Here is a 22,353-nt window from a genome sequence, read left to right on the forward strand (position 1 = left end):
CCCACCTCACACTGTAATGGAGGGGACAGCCTGGATTACCTGGCTGTGGCCAGGGAGGGCTCTGTGGTTAACAGTGCCCCCTAGCCAAGCCTGAAGCTGAGATCAAGATGGGTTAGAACGGGCAGGAAGGGCACAGCCTGGGCAAAGATGCCTTGACCTGTTGGCAGCAGCAGGTGGATGGATCTGTCTGAAACAGAGACCTTTCATTGGGTGCGGTCAGGGCTGAGGCTGCAGGACGGTGGCAGAGGCAGGGGCCTCCAGCAGCCCCTCCTCCCTGCTCAGCCCTATGGTTCCAGAATTTGTTCATGGAGTCAAATGCATATGCTTTTCCTTATGCTTAATCTGTGATTCATACCACTCAGTCTTCTAAAAAGAACTAGCAGTAGCCTACAGGAAGTCAGAACAATTAACTCATAACAATAGAGAAAGAGAATATTGAACATTCAAGAATGTAGGGAGACATGCACTTTCCCTATTCCAGGGCATTAATGATCAGTAATTGGTCATCAAATGTAGCTGTGAGTTTCCTGGCAGGCGAAGCATAAAGGGAATGAGAATGGGCCATAGGAACTTCACTTTTTGGTCAAGGGGAGCTTATCAGGCAATTCGGAAACCTGCTCTTATTCCTAGAAAGAAGCTCTCCAATGAATTTGTACCTCAAACCTCAGGCAGAAGTTGTTTCTGTGGGAGGGCCTCTGGGAACACAGCCAGTTAGGCACCCTTGGGGACCTGCCTGCTGTGTGGTCCCAGGGTGTCCTATTTTCTCTGGGCCCAGATTAACCTGAGCCTGCTGATCTGGGTCTCAGGAGCTGGGGACGCCAGGGGCAGGCCATCGGGAATGCTGCCCTGGAGCCATGCCCTGGCTCCCGCTGGGGCAGGACAGCCACCTGCCCTTGCCTCCCCGCACTGCAGGGTGTCCGAGCACAGAGGCTGTGCTCACACTGGGTCCCATTCTGCCTTTGCACAGACTCTTCCCAATGCCTGGAATGCCCTTCCCACCCTTGTCTGCCTGGCAAACCTCGAATTTTCTTCACTTCTCTGTTCACATGTCCCCTCCTCCAGCCCCATATTCACCCAGACAGCACCCTACCCACCCTGTTGTCACAATCCCTTTACTGGTCTGTCTCCCCCAACAGCCAGGGAGAGGACACCTCTCTGTTTGGGGACAATGTCTCTGTCCCTTTAGGTCCCAGTGCTCATGCTGGGCTGGTACCCGGAGAGCGGGGCCTGGCGTATTTGCGGAACGAAGTATCCTCTGGGTAGGAAAAGACAGATTCATCCTCCCCGTGGTGCAGATGGGGAAATAGGCCCTGGAACAGTAAATGGGGCCCGAGGCTGTCCATAGAGCCAGGGCTGGGGCCGCAGCCAAGGGCAGCTCCCTTAGGTGGGGGAAAATGACACTGAGATTTAGATGGCAGTACTAGGGTCTGGCTCCTTGGGTTCAAGTCTCTGCCATTTTCTCACCCAAGTGACACTGAGCAGGTCACTTCTCCCTCCGGGCTTCAGATTATTCCTGGGCAGAAAGGGGACAATGACGGATGATGACTTCATGGGAATCAGTGAGTTAGTCCATGGAGGCACTTGGCAAGAGCTCCACTGGGTTAACTCTGACTAGTAGAGCCTTGGTTACCATCTCCTTGTCCTCTGTGCCCCCCCTTCTCCAGCTGGACGCAGAGCCAGGGGCCTCTCTGCTCCCCCTTTTCCGTCCCGCCCATCGTCCAGCAGCAGGGACTTAGACTGTCCAGACAAGCCAGGGAAGGGCATTCCAGGCGAGGGAATGCAGTGAACCCAGAGGAGGGATGGGATCAAGCAGGGGGCCATTCTGGGAACAACTTGGGATCAGGTTCCTTTTTCAGGAGCCCCGGGCACTCACGTGAGGGAGAGGCCGACCAGACCATGAGGGGCTCAGATGCCAGGCTGAGGAGCTTCCCTTTTGCCTGGAAATGGCTAGGAGTTGTCCAAGGCTTGGTGCTGGGTTGGGGCACGGTCACACACCTGGGGGCTGGACTGGAGGGTCTGGCAGAGGCTAAGTGAGTGGTGTAGAGGCCTTCAGGACCAGGGGGTGTTGGGTGTAGCAGTGCCAGTCCCAGGACCCAGCTCAGGATGGCATGGAACACGCCCTGGATGAATGAATGAATGAATGCATGCATGCATGAATGAATGAATCACGTACTCAGGGGACTGGAGCCACCTAAGCAGTGGGCCCACCTGTCCTGTGTGTGCGGCAGCCCTGGGAAGCTGCCTGGGAAGGGGCTCTGTGCACGGCTGTGACTCCTCCGCCCCAGGCCGAGCCTGAGTGAAGAGTGGCTCTGTGTCTTTGGCAGAACTGGGACATCATCGGGTTCAGTTATATTTGGGGACCCCTGTGTGGCAGCTGCCGGGCAATCAGTCTCTCTAGGAAGCTACAGCTGCCCTGCAGGGTGAGACAGGTGGGTTAGAGGGGGGCTGTCATGCTGTCACCCAGGAGCTCTTGCAGACCACTGGGCCACCCTGGGCCTGGGACTCTCCAAGGTCAGTGTCCCCGCTGTAAAGGGATTGAGGCATGGGGTGGGTGGCCACACCTACTGCCCACTAGCTGTGCGGTCTCAGCCAGTCAGCTCCTCTTTCTAGTTTTGTCATACAGGATGGGCTGGGATATGTGACAACAACAAACAATCCCTGGATCTTTTTTTTTTAATTGCCTACAGATTTTTTTATATCAGGTTTATTGAGATACCATAAAATTCCCCATTTAAAAATGTACAACTCAGTTAGTGTATTCATTCAGCTGTGTAGCCATGACCACAAACAACTTTAGAACATTTTCATCACCTCCTAAAAACCTGGCACCCATTAGAAATCAGTCTCCATTAACCCCCTCCTGCCAGCTCCTGGCAACTAGTAATCTTTCTGCCTCCGTAGCATTCTCTATTCTGGATATTTTGTAAAAATGGAACCTTTGATGCGGCTTTTTGTGACTAATTTCTTTCTCTTAGCATAATGTTTTCCACATTAACCCATGGTGTACTTCATTCCTTTTAATGATTAAATCATATTCCGTCATATGGATAGACCATAATCTTGTTCATCCTTTCATCAGTTGATGGACAATAAGTTGTTTCTACTTTGTAGCTATTATAAGTAATGCTTTTATGACCATCTGTATACAAATTTTCATGTGGACATGTGTTTTCATATTTCTGGGTGTAGACCTAGAAGTGTGATTTCTGGGTCTTACAGTAATTCTATGTTTAACTTTTTGAGCAACTGCCAGAATGCTTTTTGAAGTGGCTACACTATTTTATCTTCTCACCAGCAGTGTCTGAGGGTTCCAGCGTCTCCAAGTCTTTGCCAACACTTGTTACTGTCCGTCTTTCGGATGACAGCCATCCTTCTGGGTGTGGGATTTCCTTGTGGTTTTGATTTGCATTCCCCTCCTGGCTAATGATGGTGAGCATCTTTTGATGTGTTTACTGGCCATTTACATGTCTTCTGTGGAGAAATGTCTATTCAGATCCTCTGCCTGTTTTGGGGGGAAGGATAATTAGGTTCATTTATTTATTGATTTGTTGGGGGGAGGTAATTAAGTTTATTTATTTTTAGAGGAGTTACTGAGGATTGAACCCAGGACCTTGTGCACCCTAAGCACACACTCTACCTCTGAGCTATACCCTCCCCTACTTTTTAAAAATTAGACTTTATATTTTAGGTTCACAACCAAATCAAGTGGAAGGTATAGATTTCCTGTATGTCCCTCCACCCCATCCGTCTGTGAGTGGCACAGCACGGCAGGGAACATTTTCTTGCTCTTGCCTCATGTCCATCAAGGCTGGCAGGGTCTCTGCTCCAAGTGTTCTCACTCCAAGACCCAGGCTGATGGAGCTACACTGGTTGCCATGGCATTGAGAAGAGGAAAAGGAAGTATTGAGTCACCCACTGGCTCTTAAAGCTTCCACTCAGAGAGAATACATGTCACTTCCACTCACATCTCAGTGGCAAAGGGAGTCACCCAGGCACGCCTAACTCCAAGGAGATATGCAGTCCTCCCGTGGGCCGGGAAGGAGAGGATTCAAATGTCCAAACACCTCTAATGACTCACAGCAGTTAAATAAGGTTCTTTCCTGCAGGACTTCTCAGTGTCTTTATTGTACTATTTTTCACTGTCCCTCTCTGGAGGGAGTGGGTTGCAGCAGGCAGAGCAGCCCAGATTTATTCAACTGGGGAACTCTTTTCTCCCAGAGCATCTCCCTAGAATCCTCTTTGGAAAACACTGCCTTGCCTGGTAGCCACTTCCTAGAGCAGGGGTGGGCAAAGTTTTTGGAAAGCACCAGATAGCAAGTATTTTAGGCTTTGTGGACCCTATGAACCAACTACTCAACTCTGCTGTTGCAGTGCAGAAGCTGCCGCACGTGATGTGTAAACAAGTGGGCGTGTCTCTCTTCCAACAAATGTTATTTATAGACACTGAAACTTGAATTTCATGTAACACTCCTGTGTCAACAGGATAGTCTTTTTCTTTTGATTTTTTCCAACCATTTAAAAGAGTAAAACCATTCTTAGCTCACAGGCTGTGCAAAACCCAGTGGCAGGCTGGCCTGGCCCAGGGTTGGTAGTTAGCGCCTCCCGATAACCCGACACCTTCGACTGGCATTCAGGACCCTTCCTGGGCTTGAAGTGCCTCACCTGCCACCACATCTCCACAAAGAGCCCAGGCTGGGGCATGGTGGGTGATATTCTTTCATTCCTGGGGCATTTGCACAGGCTGTTCCCCCTGCTGGGAATGTCCTTCCAGCTCTTCTCGGTTTGGGAAACTATGGCCTCTCTCGACCCAGGTAGAGTCAGAAGCTGCCATTGCTGCTGGCGCCTTCTCTCTAAAGTTGCCCTGACCTCACTGTATTCTGATTTTTCATAGACATATTTGTTTCCCCATCTAGGCCATGAGCTTCTGGAGGGTGGGGACCTTGTTCTCCGCAATTCTGACCTCCAGGGAGGGAGACATGGCGTGGAGTAAGGGCTGCTGAGGAAAGGAGGACTAGGTGAGGGGTGGTCTACGTGGGGATCCCAGCCCCGGCAAAGGTGCCAAGGTGAGGATGAGTTTGGAACCTGGAGGACCTGAGGACCCATCTGCTGCAGCTGGGTGGAAGGTGACAAGGGACAGAAGTGGGGCTTCAGGGTGCTGCTAGGGAAGTAGGCTTGGTGCAGCCCAGCAGCAGGAGCCGTGGAAGGTTCTGGAACCAAGGAGTGGCTTGCTGAAATTGATGTTTGGGTTGATCTAGCTCCCACCTTGGTCCTGGCGAGGTCCAGCCCCTCTGGCCATTCTCCACAGCCCCTGGGAGTGGAGTCTGTGAGCTGAGCTTGGGTCCCTCTGTCTGTGAGTGAGAATAAGGGGGCCCTTCTCAGCTTTTGAGGCCCCATCTTGGTGCTCCTTGGAATTGTCCAGATGAAAGTCCTGGGCCAAGGACATGGAAGCAACTTAAATGTCCATCGACAGATGACTGGATAAAGAAGTTGTGGTATGTTTATACAATGGAATAGTACTTATCAATGAAAAAGAATAAAATAATGCCATTCGCAGCAACATGGATGGACCTGGAGATCGTCATTCTAATGAAGTAAGCCAGAAAGAGAAAGAAAAATACCATATGTTATCACTCATACGTGGAATCAAAAATAAAATAAAATAAAGAGGACACTAATGACCGCATCTATAAAATAGAAACAGACTTGCAGACATAGTAAACAATCTTATGTTTACTGGGGGAAAGAGGGTGGGAAGGGATAAATTTGGGTGTTTGAGATTTACAAATGTTCACCACTGTATATAAAAATAGAAAACAACTTTCTTCTTTGTAGCATGGGGAACTACAGTCAATACCTTGTAATAACCTTTAATGAAAAAGAATAAGGAAAGGAATACATGTATATGTATGCATGGCTGGGACGCTGTGCCGTGCACCAGAAATTGACACATTGTAACTGACTGTACTTTAATTAAAAAAGAAAAAAGAAAGTCCTGGGCCAGCAGTCAGAGGACCCGGGTTCAAGTTCTGATTCTGCCCACCCAGCTTCTTGTGGGATCTGGAACAAGTCACTTCTTCCACTGGGGCCTCACTTTCCACATGTGACAAATAGGAGCAATAACCCCTGTGCTGGAAGCCTCCTGGGGTTGCTGTGAGGATCAAATAAAGCCGGGGCTCAAGGGGACTGTGACCAGGAGAGAGCTGACCTTGGTGGAGAATCCTGCCGCTGTATCCCCAGCACCCAGAGCAGTGGGATGCTCAAGGTGTGTGGTGCTGACGTGGAGAGTGAAGGAGGCCGGGAGCAGGTTTGGGTGAGAGGGGCTCAGGTGTCTGAGACTGTGCTGAAGGAACTGCTTAGACCTCACCAGCACCTGCACGTGGTGCATCAGCCCTGCGCTCTGGGACCTGGCGTGGACGCATCCTGCAGCAGGTAACTTCTGGGCCTGAATCTGAGGCGAGAGCCCTCTTGTTTTACACATGGGGAAACTGAGGCCAGAGAGGCACAGGGACAGGCCCAGGGTCCTCAGGCAGCCAGAGGTGCAGCCACTTCTGGCCCGGGCTCAAGGCCCCGTTGCCCTCTCCCCTGGGGGTCCCCTGGTGGTGCCTGGAGAGTCTTGGCCACTGTGCCCTCCCCTGGGAGACACAGATGCCAGGATGTGTGGGGAGTCAGTGCCGCTAATTAGTCACATCATTTTTGGCATCTTACACAGCCTCGGGGAAGTGGAGAATGTCATTGTCAAAGTATTTTTGAATATTTGCCTTCTCAGCAAGAAGATGCTGTGAGAACACTCCGTCTTGCATCCGGGTGGATACTAACCAAAATACCAAGCACTGGGAGCTGGGAGGATCTGGGAGCTCGGGAGAGAGGCCTGGAGGACACCCTGGTATGCTGGTCACAGTTGTGTCACTCTGCCCCTCTGGGCCCCATTTCCTCACCCTAAAAAGTTCATTCATTTCTCAGATCTTTATGGAAGCCCACTGTGTGCCTTGCACTGCTTAGATTCTGGAGAGACAAGAGTGAACAGACCAGCACAAGAGGCTGCCATCCTAAGGCAGAGCCAGACAGGACAAATCAATAAAATACACTTGCTGGTGACAGATGCAAAGTAAAAGTGTGTTAGGCCGAGTGTGGCTATTTCCAAAGGGCGATCAGAACTAAAGGAGGTGAGGGGTGATCTGACAAGGTCTCTAGGTGAAGAGCATTCCTGGCACAGAGAACAGCAGCTGCAAAGGCTCTGAGGTCTGGACATGCTTGGTTTGTTTGAGGATCAGCAGGCAGGCCAATGGGCCTAGACCCAGGTGGTGACACAGAGAAGGCAAGATGATAAGGCAGTGTCCAAGAGGTCACTGGGGCCTGCTTGGAAGCCACTAGAAAGCCTCTGTTTTTGTTCTGAGTAGGAGCTGTCAGAGGGTTTAGAATTGGGGGATGACATGATCTGGTTTCCGTTTTAGCCATATCTCTCTGGTGCCAGTAGGTCAGTGGCAGGAGCAGGGAGACCAGGTATAACAACCCAGCTGACAGGTGACAGGGCTCCACAGGGTGGAGGAGGCTGGATGCCACATGTGTCCGGAGGCAGAGCAGACGTCGGGTGTGGAGTTTGAGGAGGAGAGACCCCAGAGAAGGCGCCTCCACGGTTTGATGTAAGCACGTGGTGAAGAGGTGATGCCCCCAGGTGGGCCTTGGTGGTGTGACACCTGTGGTGCCCACTGGACAGCCCTGGGCAGACTGGAGCAGGCAGCTGGAGCTGAGGGGCCAGTTTCAGCTGGAGACACAGATTTGGGAGTCACTGGAGCAGAGGTGTTACTTAGAGCCATGAGCTGGCCTGAGCTCACCATGGGGCGAGCAAGAGAGGAGGCCGAGGGCAGACAGTCATAGCAGCATCTCCCACCCCGGGAGCGCCTGGGGGCTGCTCAGCCCAGGGTGTTTGTTTCACTATTACAGCAGTCATGCCCGACACTCAGGCCTCGCCAGCACAGACCTCTCCCTCCGCTGGGACTGTGAGACATAGCCCGGGGAGCCAGGCTTGTCCTTTAGACCAGAGCTGGGGGCAGGAATGCCAAGGACGGAGTTCAGGGCCCACAGGTGTCTAGACACAGGGCTGCCCTCCCAGCCCATTGCCTGCCCCGCCATCCTCTCTGGTCCTACAGGTGAGCCCTGGCCTTGCATTCGAAGGCTGGGCTCCAGCTTTGGTCCCTCTGTTCTTGCGTGTGGGTTGAAACACACATAACATAAAGGTTATCGTTGTTGCCATTTTGAAGTGTACAGCTCAGTGGCACTCTACAGTCACAGTGTTGTGCAATCACCTCTATTACCTATTGGGGAACCTTTTTATCACCCTGATCCGGCAGGAAACCCCATCCCCATGAACAGTCACTCCTCCTCCCTCCTTCCCCTGCCCCTGCCAACCCAAGTCTGCTTTCCGTCTCTGTGGACTTGCCTGTTCGGGACATTTCATGTAAGTGGACTCAGACACTCTGTGAGCTTTGAGGGCCTGTTTCTTTCACGCAGTGTCTTATTTTCAAGGTCCATCCACGCTGTAGCTGTGTCTGTATCTAGCTCCTTCCTTTCTTTGCCTTGGTCCCTCCATTCTTGGCCAGTTGTGCGACCTTGAGTCGCAGAGTCTCCCATGCTACTTCGTCAGGTTGTCATGACGACCCTTAAATACACCAGGAAGTAGGGAGCCCACTTCCCATGGTGCAGAGGGGCCCGGTGCCCACCGCGTGGAGACCTTGGGGGTCTGCGTGGTCAGTGACTGCCTCTCAGCTTTCCCCACCGCTGGACTGGGAACCAGCGCTCTCTAGTTGGTGAAGTCAGTGGTCACTCACCTGTCTGATTTTTGGCCTCTGAGATTTTGCTGCTCTTGTTTTCATCCCTTTGTTTTCTTTTTGGTGGGACTGGGGGCAGGACTGAAGGTAAATCAGTTGGCTCCACCCACCCTCTTTCCATTCCTTCTAAGAACCTCTGAGATTTTTGAAGCAGCCCTTGGGGACTGGCTTCACCCCCTCCTCAGAGGGGAAGCAGGGACAGGGAGGCCTAAACACGTGGAGGACCCCTGCCAGGAGATGGAGCAGGGCTGGCCCAGGTCTGCCCAGTCCCTCCACTGGCTCTGATAAAGTCAGGCATTTGGTAAAATGGCCCTGATGGTATTCGTGCTGTCCCCCCACCTAAAAGAATGCCTCCCTCCTGGTCTGCCCAAACAGAACTCCAGAACTTTACTGAGGCCCACGTGTTCTAGGCCAGGAGGGGGATGGATGCTCCGGCTGTAGGGGAGGAAGGCCGGGTGAGAGGGTGGGAGTGCCAAGGAGGGGCTTTGGCTGAGTCCTGCCCTTGAGCCATGGGAGTCCTTCCAGTGCAAGCGGTCACATGGCCGTTGCCAGGCCTCGCCTGTCCCTGCATCACCCCAGCAGCCCTCCCCTGACGGGGCTACCACAAGAACATCACTGAGCTGTATTTGACACCAGCCAGGGCTGAGCACGCCATGAGCAGGACAGACAGACAGGCCCCGGTGCCAAGGTGGAGCCAGCGAGTGAGTGATAACTAAGGAGGACAAAGCCATAACTGACGCTGAGATAAGGCTGAGACGGGGCTGCAGGGAGGGGGGATGGCTGGGGCGCTTTCCTGAGGAGAGCTAAGTCTAAATGAGGTGGAGGTGGCTAGTGAAGGCCCGAGGGAAAGTTATTTCAGTCCAAGAAACAGCCTGTGCAAAGGCCACAGGAGGTGAGGGGGAGGCAGGGAGTGGAGCTCTGGGAGAGAGATGGGGGCCTATCCCGGGGGGCCTGGAGTTAGCTGAGGAGGGCTTTGAATTTTATCCTCAGTGGGGAGGCACTGGGGGTTATAAGCCTGGAAGGGCGTGATCTGGTCCAGGTTTCAAAGATCATCTCCTGCTGGCCTGTGCAGGGGCGATGCTGTCCCACAGGCAAGTCGGGAGAGGAGCAGACACAGCCCAGGGATCCTGCTCTGCCCTGCCCGGGAGAAGGCCCCTCGTGGCTCTGCTGAGCCTGGCATCTAGGGCGGTGACCTGTCCCTGGGACTAAATGTTAAAAGAGCTCTCAGCACTACCCCCCCACCTGCCGGGGCCATCCTTCTCCTCTGTCCATCCATCTGTCTCAGGGGCAGTGTAGCTGGTGTGCCTTTTTCTGACACAGCGTCCTGTAGGGTGGGGAGGAGGTGGTCACTCCCACTGTCACTCCTGCAGATAAGGGGTGGGTCCTCAAACAGGAAACCACAGGCTGGAGGGCGGTTTCTAGATGAGAGAGGAGCCCTCAGCTCTCTGAGGGTCTGAATGTCTGGGTGCAGCAGGGTTGCAGCCTGAAAGCCGGCATCTGCCACCCCGGGGGCTACTGGGAGGCCAGTGCTGTGCTCAGTATTTCTTTCCCGGCCACGTGTTTACACTCTGACGCGGGTTTTGTTGAAGTGTCCCAGCCTGACTCCATGACAGTCAGCTGTGGTGATTTAACGAGCCTCTGCTGCGAGTGAGGCTCTCCGACCACGGGACCACAGAGAGGCCTCATGGAGTTTACTTTCCACTGGGAGAGAAAGACAGGGCCACATGTAGATCTTTACAATCATGGTCGGTGCCAGAAGGGGGAACCTGGGCTGGGACAGGGGCCTCAGGTGGCCAGGGAGTTCAGAAGGGCTCCCTGGAAGAGGTGACCTGTCAGCTGAGTCAGGAAGGACGAGTGGGCCACGTGGCCTGGTGGGAGCAGCAAGCCCCAGACGACCCCAGGAAGGGAAATCCTCATAAGTGGGGAGTCTTGAGACAGATCTGGGGCCAGAGGACCGCTGGGCTCCAGCGGGGAGACTTTCCTCGGCCACCCTTAGGCCTGGGGTGGGGACTGTCTCAGTTGGTCCTCCCGCAGACCTGTGGCCCCTTGAGGGAGTCACCCTGGGAGGCCCCACACTCATCCCAGGCCTGTGACCATCTCCCACATTCTCTTGGGGAGGCTTCATAGATAATGAGCGAAACGTTCCTGAAGGCACTTAAAGGAAGAGCAGGGAGAACTGGCCAGGAAAGGGCCCGGGCCTGATACTTCTGCTCCCAAGTCCTACCCTGATGCTGGCCTCGGGCTTGGCACCTGTCTCTCATCTGTAATGGAGGGTTGAGGCTGCAAGACTCGACATGGGGCTGACATACGCACAATGGGGACCTGACCAAGCAGGGACCTGTGAGACAGGAGCCTCACGTGGCCTTCCTGTGGTCCCCACACTGGCCCTGGCCTTCTAGGGGAGTCAGAATTTCATCACAGCATCGACTGTGTGAGGCTTACTGAAAACAGCTTTATTGAAACAAAATTCACATGCCACACGATGTACCCATTTAGAATTTACACTTCAGTGGTTTGTAGTCTATTCACAGAGTTGGGCAACCACCCCTACAATCAATTTTAGAACATTTAATCGCCGCAAAAAGAAACTCCATACCCATAGCAGTCACTCCCTAGTCCCCTCCTCTCCCAGCCCCTGGCTACTAACAGTCTTCTTTCTGTCTCTATACATTTGCTGATTCTGGACATTTTATATAAATGGAATCAGATACTACGTGGGCTTTTGTGATCGGCTTCTTTCATTTTAACATAATGCTTTTCAGGTAGCATGCGTTAGTACTCCATTCCTCTTTTATGGCTGAATAATATTCCATCTTAAGGATAGACTATATTTTGTTTATCCATTCATCAACTGATGGATGTTGAGCTGTTTCCACTTTTTGGCTTTTGTGAATAACATGGCTATGAGCATTTGTGCACAAGTTTCTGTGTGACATACGTTTTCAATTCTTTTGGTTATATATCTAAGAGTGGGATTGCTGGGTCATATGGTAACCTATGTTTAACCTTTTGAGGAACTGCCAGATTATTTTTCAAAGCAGATGCATCATTTCATATTTCCACCAGCAGTGTATGAGGGTTTCAACTTTTTCACATCCTTGCCAATACTTGTTATTACCACTCTGTTTTATTGCAGCCACACTAGTGGGGTAGGATACCTGGTGGTATCTCATTGCAGTTAAAAAATATTTATTTACTTATTTAGGGGGGGAAGTAATTAGGTTTATTTGTTTATTTATTTATTATGTTTCTATGGAGGTACTGGGGATTGAACCCAAGACTGCATGCATGCTAAGCACACGCTCTATCACTGAGCTATACCCTCCCCCTCATTGCAGTTTTGATTTTCATTTCCCTGGTGGCCAATGTTGAGCATCTTTTCATGTAAACTGATCAGTCATTTGTATACCTTCTTTGGAGAAATGTTTATTCTGATACTTTACCCTTTAAAAAATTGGTTTATTCATCTTTTATTTTTGAGTTGTGAGAATTCTTACATATTCTAGATAAAGTCATTTATCAGGCATGATTTGCAAATATTGTCTCCCATTGTGTGGATGGTCTTTTTAGTTTCTTTTTGTTTATTTTTTATTCATATTTTTTATTGAAGTGTAGTCGATTTACAATGTTAGATTCAGGTGTACAGCAAACTGATTCAGTTACACATATGCATACATATATACATGTATGTTTTCAGTTTCTTTTCCATTATGGCTCATTACAACAACTTGAATATAGTTCCCTGTGCTATACAGTAGATTCTTTTCACTTTCTTGATGGTATCATTTGCAAAACAAAAACAAAAAATTTAAATTTTGATGAAGTCCAATTTACCTATTTCTTCTGTTCCTTATGCTTTTGGAATTGTATTTAAGAAGCCTTTGCTTAACTCACGGTCACCCCTTGCAAAGTGAAGATTTGCTCCTGTGTTTTCTCCTAAGAGTGTTATAGTTTTAGCTCTTACAGTTAAGTATATGATCCATCTTGAGTTTTTCTTGGGTTATTAACACAATAAGTAAAAAGATCTGGCGGCAGGTCTAGTATCTTCTGTGATTTGGGGAGATGAGTGTACATACTGTTCTGAGATCCCTCCCAATGACTGCTGTGATGAGACAGTATCATGATTTCTATGGGTGACAGAGTCCCAGCAATGAATGTACTGCCTACATTCATAATTGAAGAAAATGCTAGATTTCAGTTAAAGGTTCATTTAAATAAAACTGTAACTACCCTCCCAGGTTCATGGTACCTCTGAACTTTATCCACAGGTTGCAGGCTAAGAACTCCTCTGATGGCTAAAATTCCTGCCCCAAGTCTCAGTTTCTTTATAGCCTTTTGGGGTAAGGAACCCTCCAGGACAGGCTGCTTTCCTGCCATTCCACAGCCCAGCCCACAGCCTGTCTCCAGCTCTGGGGAAGCCATTCTTTCCCTAGCAGAATTTCCTAAAGCCATCTGACAATAATACTAAAACCAAAAAAAAAAAAAAAAAAAGAAGCAGAAACGCTATGTGTGGAACTGGACAAGGCATTTTGCTCACATCCTCACCCCTTGTCCTCCCAGCGTTCCTAGGTCTCTGGCCAGGCACGTGGCTGCAGGGCTCTGTGGCTGAGACCTGCCGGCAAGTCGGGTGGTGTGGTTCAGGTGGATGACTTCACCTCCAAGTATCTCGGTTTCCTTACCTACAAGGTGTGGATGAGCCAGTCATAACCGTGTTTGCTGGATGGGATTACTGGAACGACTGACAGAGCTCTGGATTTCTGCACTGAGAGCAGAACCAGGGACAGTCACACCCTGAAGATATTAGCTATTATCATTAAGCCTTTCACAGGAGAAGGGAAGGTGCCATTTCCTCTGCCAGCATATCCTTTACCTCGTTCTGCTCCAGGTTAATGCCTAATAATTCATCTCATTCAGGATTCTTCAGGTTGTAACAGAAACTCAAATTGCTCAATTTAAACAGCCAGGATTTCAGGCCTGGCTTATGGGGTGTGGGGTATGGGCAGTGGGGAGAGGTTAAACGATTCCATCAGGACTCAACCGGCCTTTTCCCACAGACTGGTGGGCTAGGCAGGGCTCCCTGGAACAGGGCCTGAACTGGGGTGGGCAAGGGAGCCCCCAGCTCTGGGGAGCCCATGCTGTACTTCACACAGCCTGAGAGCAGACACCTCCTTCAGCTTCCAGCCCTGGGGACCTGTCCTGCCTGCCCCAGCCCTGCCTTGGAGGCTCCAGGCTTTAGATCCTTAAGTCCTGATTGCAGAGAGGAAGGTGCTGCCCTAAGAGTTCCAGAGAAAGTTTCAGAAAGGGCCTTGATTGGCCTGGCTAGGTCATGTGGCCATGGCAGAGCCAATCACTGTAGTCAGAGGTCTGGGGTGCTCTGATTGGCCAGGCCCAGGTCATGTGCTGGTCAGGGATGTGGAACTGCCCCAGCCAACCACCTGGAAGAGGATGTTTCAGATGTGCTGCCTCTAGGGAGATGCTGGCTTGACAAAACCAAAGGCCCCCACTCATAGGGCACATTTCACGTCAGGCAGACCTCACCTGTGCCAGGAAGCCTCTCCTCACTGAGACTGGCTCCTGCTCTGTGCACCCACGGCCGCCTGTGTTCCTCATCATTATTTCTCACTCCGCAGATTTAATGAGCACCTATGACACACAGAGAAGGGGGCCCAGGAGGAACCCCAGCAGTTTGGAAGGAAGGGGTGGAGGCTGCACAGGTGACTGAGTGGGAGTGGTCTGTGAGGCAGGAGGAGAACCAAGTGAGCATGGCATCCCAAGGTCCAGAGAAAGTGAGAGAATTTCTGTGGGAGGAGTGTGGGCTAAGGTGCTGCTGAGAAGTTCAGTGAGACCAATAAGTGACCTCTGGATTGGGCAGCAGGGAGGCTGTGAGTAACCTTAGCAATAGTTAAGAGGAGGAATGCAGCCCTGCTGGGGCAGGGTGAGGAGAGACTAGGAAGGAGGGAATGGAGAAGGCAGGTATAGACATGTCTTTGGTGTTTTCTGTGGGGGGAGTAGAGAAATGGGCGGGAGACAGAAGGGGGCTTGGGAGCAAGGAGAATTCTTTGTCTCTTTTGGAAAATGCTAGCCAAGGGGGAAGAGAGAGGTTGATGGCACAGGAGAGCAGCAAGGGGAAGGCGGCAGGAGGTGGATGCCTGAGATCAAGATTCGAGTGGGAGAGCCTGAAGGGGAGGTGGGTGCCAGGCAGGGAGATGTCAGTTTAGGGACTGGAAGACGAGAGACATGCCATCTGATGGCTTTGGTTTTTCTCACCAAAGACTGAGGTGAGATGGTTGGCTCGGAGTGAGGGCAGAAGGGGCTGTGGGAGGTGTAAGGAGAGGAGAGAAGGTGTGATATCTTAGTCTCAGAGGGTGGTAGAGAGTCACTGAGAAACATGACAGGGCTGCTGACTACGGAGTGCCAGTTTGAAGTTTGAGATCACAAATTCCCAATCAGAAGGGCTGTGTATGGAGCCCCTTATCCTCCAAACAACAGGTAGGGGCCGGAAGGGGGGTTTCCTTTAGGTTGGAGGGTTCCCTGTGGTGGAAGGAGAGGGGCTGGGGTTAGGGTTAGATGGAAGCTATAAACATCCACCAGACCAGTGGGTGGTAATAGCTCAGTGGTAGAGTGCATGCTTAACATGCATGAGGTCTTGGGTTCTATCCCCAGTACCTCCATCAAAAAAAAAAAAAAAAAAAAAAAAAAGTCCACCAGGCCAGAGGGTAGGTACTATTACCTGTATTTTATAGATGAGGAAGCTGAGAGGGTCAAGGCCAGTACTGCATCTGTGTGGTTTTGGGGTCAGACTAGAACTGGGCCTGGCACATGTTAGGTGTTAATAAATATTTGTTGAAGAAAGTTAATGATTGGATGGTCCAGCGATGCAGCCACAGCCATAACACAGCCAGGAAGTAGTTCTAACCTTGGGATTTGATATGTGAGGCTGGTGACCAGATGTGGTGTGCCATCCTTGCTGCCCTAATACATGACTCTATCATCTTTGTGTCCTTGTAGGCTCATCTTTCCAGAGTCTGGTGGTATAATTTCATAGACACCAAGCGAGCAGGGCAGAGTGCCCTTAACCTCATTCCTCATGCAGTGCTCACCTCCAGATGAGTCATGGCCCTCAACCAGGTGGTTCAGCCTGGGGAATGTTGCCTCTGGTTTCTAACCCGTGGCTTTGCCGTTTGCATCCTGCCCAGGCCAGCTGTCCGGGAGTATCCCAGGGCCACACACTGGTACCACCCGGGCTGTCCAAGGAGAGGGGTGTTCTTTTTTTTTAATAGGAATCCGGGAGCTGAGACATCTGAACTTGGTGGGGGCAGGGCTCCTCCATAGGGAGGGCTGCCAGTCCTTTTTCTTACAGGCCATGTAGTCAGAAGAGAGCATGGTCACTTCATTGAAGTAATAACGATGGTTCATGTTGCAGAAAACGTAGAGAACACCTTGCTTATTTACTGAGGCTTTAAAACCATAAAACTCCAGATTTCTCCCTGTAGCTATTTATAACCAGAGCTGGTGTAAACTGTCCTCATATTAAGCTCAGGTCTGAAGTAACTTAAAAGGAAAATAGCCATCCTTTGCATTAAAAAAATTCATTTATAGACCTTCTCTCACCTCCTAATTACATACGAAGAGCGCGTTGTTTGGGGGGAGTTTTGGGGGGTGGGGCAGATACAGACCTCCAGGGGAGTCACATACTCTCCCATCCCCCTATACAGCTATAAAAGCAGCCCCTGGGCCGGCGGGTAGTTACTCTCCAGGGCAGGGATGTCTTGGGCTGGGTGGACCTCTCCCTCATCGGGTGCCTGGGGTCGAGTTGCGGAGGCAGGGCAGGGAACAGATCCGGAAAAGTGGCTCTTGCCTGAGAGGAAGTTGACCCTCCTCCCCTAGCAAAGGCTTAGGATGAAAATAGCGTCTTCCTCTTTACCCTTCCTGGACCCCAGCCCATTTCTAGAAGTCTTCCTTCCCATCTTTTAAGTGCTCCCCTCCCCCCGGGACAATTCGGCCCCTTCGCAGCTCTCTAAAAGGCCATCAGGGATGGCAGGGACCTCACGCCCCGACTCCGCGTCCGGGCAAGGGCCACTCGGGACCCTCCCCTCCGGCCTTGCAGGCGCGGCGCGCCCCGCAACCCGGGCAACTGCGGTGACTTCCAACCTCCCCCCACCCAATTAGCAGAAAGCCCCACCAAACCCCAGGGCTTCCGCACCGCTTCCTTTCCCTCCAGGGGAGACCGTCACCTGGGAGCCCTGTCCTCTACACTAGGACTCCCCTGGCGCCCATTCATCCCCAAACCCCTTGGGAAAGGTGGGGGCGCAATTAGTTTCTTCCAATTAGTTTCCCTTCTTTGTATAGAACCCATTCAAACTGTGAGATGTAATCCTCCGCGCGAGGGGGAAAGTAGTCCCGACCTCGCATTCAATTTCTGTTCTCGTGTCGCGTATATTTTTCTTTTCGAAACCTATGGGACTCTCAGTGGAGCCCTTCGGAGAATGTGGAGGCAGAGGCCGCGAGGGGTGCGCGCAGGTGAAGGGGGGCCGGCAGAAGGAGGGGGCGGGGAGGGCAGTTAACTCCTCGCTATTGCCTAGAGAAATGGATCATGGGGCGTAGAGAGATTGCAAACCTCAAACCACGTACAGCGGGCGATACGCGTCAACCGAACCTGACCAACGGAAGCCCGGAGCCTCCCCCTCCCCGCTCTCCCTCGGACTGACGGGTGCTTGGAGCCAACCCGGCTGCCGCTCGCCGTCCAAATCCCGCAGGAGCCAATGGGAGCGCGCGGAGGGCGGAGCCACCCCACGTCGGGTTGGGCTGCGCGCGGCTTCCCCCCGCTCGCCCAGGCCCCGCCCCCTCCCCTCCCGCTCGATGCTCCCGGAGTAGTTAGTGCCAGTGAAGTGCGGGCGGCGATGAGAGCGAAAGTTGCGCTCGGCTCGGCGCTGGGGGCTTGAAGCGGCTCCGAGCTCCGCCCGCCAGGATCGCCCCAGCCCCAACTCGCGCGCGCGGGCTCCGGCCGCGCCCGCCCGGCCCCGCGCCCGCCCGCACACCCTCCCCCGGCCCGGCGCCCCCTCCTCAGGAGCCGCGGGTCCCCGCCACTTTCGCCCGGCCCCGGCCCCCGCCGATGCCGGCCATGGTGGAGAAGGGCCCCGAGGTCTCAGGGAAGCGGCGAGGGAGGAACAACGCGGCCAGCGCGGCCGCCTCGGCCGCCGCCGCCGCCGCTTCGGCCGCCGCCGCCTCGCCGCCGCCGCCTCGGCCGCCGCCCCCGCCTCGGCCGCCGCCGCCTCCGCCTCAGCCGCCGCCGCCCCCAATAATGGGCAGAATAAAAGTTTGGCGGCGGCGGCGCCCAATGGCAATAGCAGCAGCAACTCCTGGGAGGAAGGCAGCTCGGGCTCGTCCAGCGACGAGGAGCACGGTAGGTGGCAGCCTCCCCGCGCCGCCCCCGCGCCCGCCGCCCTGCGCGCCCGCTGACTGACCGCCGTGCTCTGCTTCCCTGCAGGTGGCGGCGGCATGCGGGTCGGACCCCAGTACCAGGCGGTGGTGCCCGACTTCGACCCCGGTGAGTAGCGCCCCGGCCGGCCGGCGGCCCGAGGGGGCGGAGAGCCGTCGGACAACTTTCTTTTTGTGTGTGTGGGTCCTGCGGTCCGCGGGGAGAGCGAGGAGAGGACGCACACCTCGTTCGTGAGCGTGTCCGCAGACGTGCCATTGCTCCAGGGAAGGCCCCGTCGCCCCCGGCCCCTGCGCCCCGCGGCGTGGTGCGGCCATACCTGGCCCGGGGCTCCGGCGTTCCCACGTCCGCACGAGCCGTGCCGGCCTGGGGTCGGGGTGGCCGGGCCGGAGAGTGAGCGTCCTCGGACCCGCGTCTCCCCTCCTGAAGGTTGCCCCCCATGCCCTTCCTCCTCGGCCGGCCCCGGACTCCCCTCCCATCCCGAGAGCGTTAGAATGACGAGCCCCCGAAACCAGTTAATAAAAGAAGTGTGCTTCCCAGAGGGCGCCCTGCCCGGCGAAGAGAGGCTTGCTGGTGGCAGTTTGGTTTTAGGACCTATTTGTAAATGTGCTTGTATCTCTTTCTTTCTTTCTTTTTTTTTCTTTTTTCTTTCTTTTCCTTTGAAGGAAGGAGTTGTGAAAGAACAGAACCTTCAGAGGGTTTAGCCTAATGATTTCCACCTCCAAGAAATTCCTACGTCCTAGAATGGAACATTTGCTACCCTCGTTGCTATTCTGTGTGGAAGCAAATTTAAAGTGCCAGAAAAATCCAATCAGACAAAGGAATTCGTCAGTGAGATTCTAGCCTGTATCTGTATAAGATCTATACAATCTCTTTAAAGATTGTTGGCGTGGAAAATGAGAGGACGTGCATGGGTTTTATTTCAGAAATAAAATTCAAAAGAGAGTCTTGTAGAACTGGAGTTAACAGTCCTGGTCGGAGGGCTTTAGAGCTGGTGGTTCTCTGTGTAGATTGTATACTAGTTTATTTGAGAAAATAAACGCATAAATGCCTTTTCTTGGAAACATGACAGCAGAAAATTGCAAGGATCTAGTCCTTAAAAAGGGCAAGTGCTCTTAAGCTGTTATTAAAGTAGGAAACTGGGTGTTCTTTGAAGTGAAAATACATAGGGATCCCTGAGTGAGCTCTTAGGCACTCCGGAAATAAATGACCTTTCCCATATTTGCAGTCAAGATTTTGGTCTGTTGATTTAAATCTCTTAAAGTATATGTAGTCAATCATCCAGGTTTGTCTACCACCAAGTTCCCTTTACATTTAATGTTAGTTTTTTTTGATAGTTTCCCCTTCCCCCACATCTTCCTTTTTTGGTAGTCACTTCTCGTTTGTAAGAGTAACAGAATGGACCAGGCAATTCTTCTCTTCTATGCAAGCCTTCTCCATTCCTTCGTTGGCCACCAGGGGAAGCATACTGTTTTTTGGTTACAGTTGACCCTATCTTCATTTTGTAGGTCAAGTCCATCTTTGTTTTAAAGCACAGGACACAAAGCAGACCTTCTCACCAAGTTTCCCCCATATATTGAAAAAAATCAATTTGTAAAAATTCTTTTAGTAAGTTGGTCAGTTTTGGATACACTTTGGTTGTATTCGTTTTGAACGCGTTATTTAAATATGTTGCACGTGATTAAGGAAAAAGGGCATATTTGATGGCAACAGCAAGAATTAGATTTCTCACGTTCTTCTAAATATTGATGTCTAGCTCTGCATTGTTAGTACTGAGCCTCATTTCTTTGGAGTTGTTCTCTTTGAAACAGCAAATGTAATAAGATCATATTTTGAGCTGTCCTTGCAGTTTTGATGGAATAGGTGCAAGCGTAAATTTGCTAGCGACTCTCCTTTCTGAAAAGTAAAACACTGTAAATATTTTGTGCATAGTCTTAACTGCCAGTGGAGTGGGTCCTGGTGTTAACATTTCCTATTTTGTGTTTGTTTTAATCGAGAAAGGAATCTAACTGGTATGAAATAATTTCAAACCCTGTTTTGCCAATCTGAGCAGGGGACACATTCCTAGATAAGGCTGGAAATTGTGGGACTTTACTGTTTCCTACTGATTTATTTTTTTAGGTGTGTTCTCGTTTAACTTAAAATCAAAGGGAAGGGGAGACTTCTATTTTGGAATAGAAATGATACACCATATTTGTTTCATGGCAAAATAAAGTTTTTTTAGACTTTAGACTTAAGACAGGTTCTTTTCATAAGCACAAGTTAGGAGTAAAGTGGAACTGAGATTGTGACTGTTACTGCTTTTTCTTTCTGCTTGCCTGAGTTCTGAATACATCTTTATTTTTTTTAACCAGAATTTGAGCAGACAGGTGAATGTGGAAACTCATCAAGAAGCCACTTTTTTTTAAACTGTCTCTGTAAAGACGTATGAGTGGAAGAAATTGATTTGAATTTTTTTAGTCATATTTTATTCATAAAATACGAGTATACCAGCTTGACCCTCCGTAGAGCTTTAAAAGCAAATGGTTAAAACTAGAAGCACCTGATATTCCCTGTACTGTCTAAGGAAGATTCATTTCTGTCACCCTCACAGATAGTGGGTGCAGCAGATAGAGCACTGTAGTCCCAAAATGCTGATTCAGTTCTTAAAATCTAATTAAGACCTAGACTAGATCAGTGGACTGGCGCAACTTTAGGTAAAATAGCATCTCTGTTTATGATGACGGAAACAGTTCAATCAATTAGATTTCAAAGCAGAGACCAGAATGCAGTCCTCCACCTTTAACTTAGATTTTGTCCTCGTGTGGTGTCCAGACTGTCTTTCCATAGCCAAGGGCATAGCATCCGCTGTGTTGTCTGTTTCCTTTAGAGTTTAGTAATCAGAGAATAAAGTAAGAGGGAGGAATGCTTATTCTAGCCTACCTCTGATCAGTCTGGTTAGTTATTTCCTACACCTGCCAAGCATACTTTATTTTGAAACAAGTAATGTTTTTCTGTACAAAAATGTGAACGTTTCCATGATCCTACCAATGAGCATGTGGAGGAAGAAGCTGTAGTCCATGTATTTCGTTGGTCATTTGTTTAGTCCTTTTCTTTGTTGTCTTCTAGCTAGAGGAACATAGTCACACGATTTTAAGGTTGACTCAAGTTTTTTGTTTTCTGAAGCATGTTTTGTTATTGTTAACTTCTGTCCAAGTTGGTTTTCAGCGTCACAGTTCACTAAGGTTAAAATGAAGACTGTTGTCAAAGAGGAGATGTTAATGGTAAATATTTTGGAGGTAATGGTCCTTTAAACAGATAACCTTTATTGGGAACTTTGAACCCAGTATATTTAATCAGATTTGAAAATTTGTGGTTGTCATTGGCTCAGCTGTCACTTCAGAGTTGACTTTTGTTAATAAAATGTGTTATGCTTTAATGTGGAATAGTTTTCCTGAACAGGTGTCTTGACCTGCTTTTCATATCTTTTTACTGGTTGTTCTGTATTCCTCTCTGAACACATGATTTTCTATGCTTTAGTTTCATTGTAAAAATCAATTTTATTGATATCCTAAAATTCATTAAGTTATGGGGAATGATTTGTCATTTAGGACATACTTTGAGGCAGTGCTAACCCAAATGAGAGGTCAGGATAATAGTAAATCCTGTGAGTGGTCAGCTGGGTTCAGTGGAGTGGTGGGAGACACCTAAAACTTGTCAGGATATTGATACCCTGTCTCTGGGATTAAGAGTGTAATTTAAGGGGAGGAGGGCATAGCTCAGGTGGTAGAGTGCATGCTTAACATGTGTGAGGTCTTGGGTTCAATTCCCAGCCCCTCTATTATAAATAAATAAATAAATACATAAATAAACTTAATCCCCCCCCCCCCCAAAGAAGGGTGTGATTTAGGGCAGAGCATGTCATTTTATCTCAGGAGCCTCAGTTTCCTCCCTCATGAATCAGGGTTCTTTTCATCACGTATGGCCTGTGATTATGTCAGGTATAGTCATCTTTAATTTCAGGTTTCTTTCAGAAGCAGGATAGAGTAGACAGTGAGAGCTTGGGCTGTGGGAATCATCAGACCTGATTTCAGATCTTGGCAGTGCCTCTTG

At 50.6% G+C, this 22,353-nt stretch overlaps 1 protein-coding gene across 1 annotated transcript in view; it reads left to right on the forward strand.

Moving 5' to 3' along the window:
• The first annotated feature begins 17,650 nt into the window (after positions 1-17,650).
• RCOR1 (REST corepressor 1) overlaps positions 17,651-22,353 on the forward strand; it is a 105,772-nt gene continuing 101,069 nt past the window's right edge. Inside the window, 3 exon segments of the mRNA XM_032482720.1 lie at positions 17,651-18,055; positions 18,058-18,228; positions 18,313-18,372. Of these exon segments, the coding sequence (XP_032338611.1) occupies positions 17,938-18,055; positions 18,058-18,228; positions 18,313-18,372 (349 nt within the window). The 5' untranslated portion in view covers positions 17,651-17,937.

This window comes from Camelus ferus, chromosome 6 (genome assembly GCF_009834535.1).
Source record: "Camelus ferus isolate YT-003-E chromosome 6, BCGSAC_Cfer_1.0, whole genome shotgun sequence".
Taxonomy (NCBI): Eukaryota; Metazoa; Chordata; class Mammalia; order Artiodactyla; family Camelidae; genus Camelus; species Camelus ferus.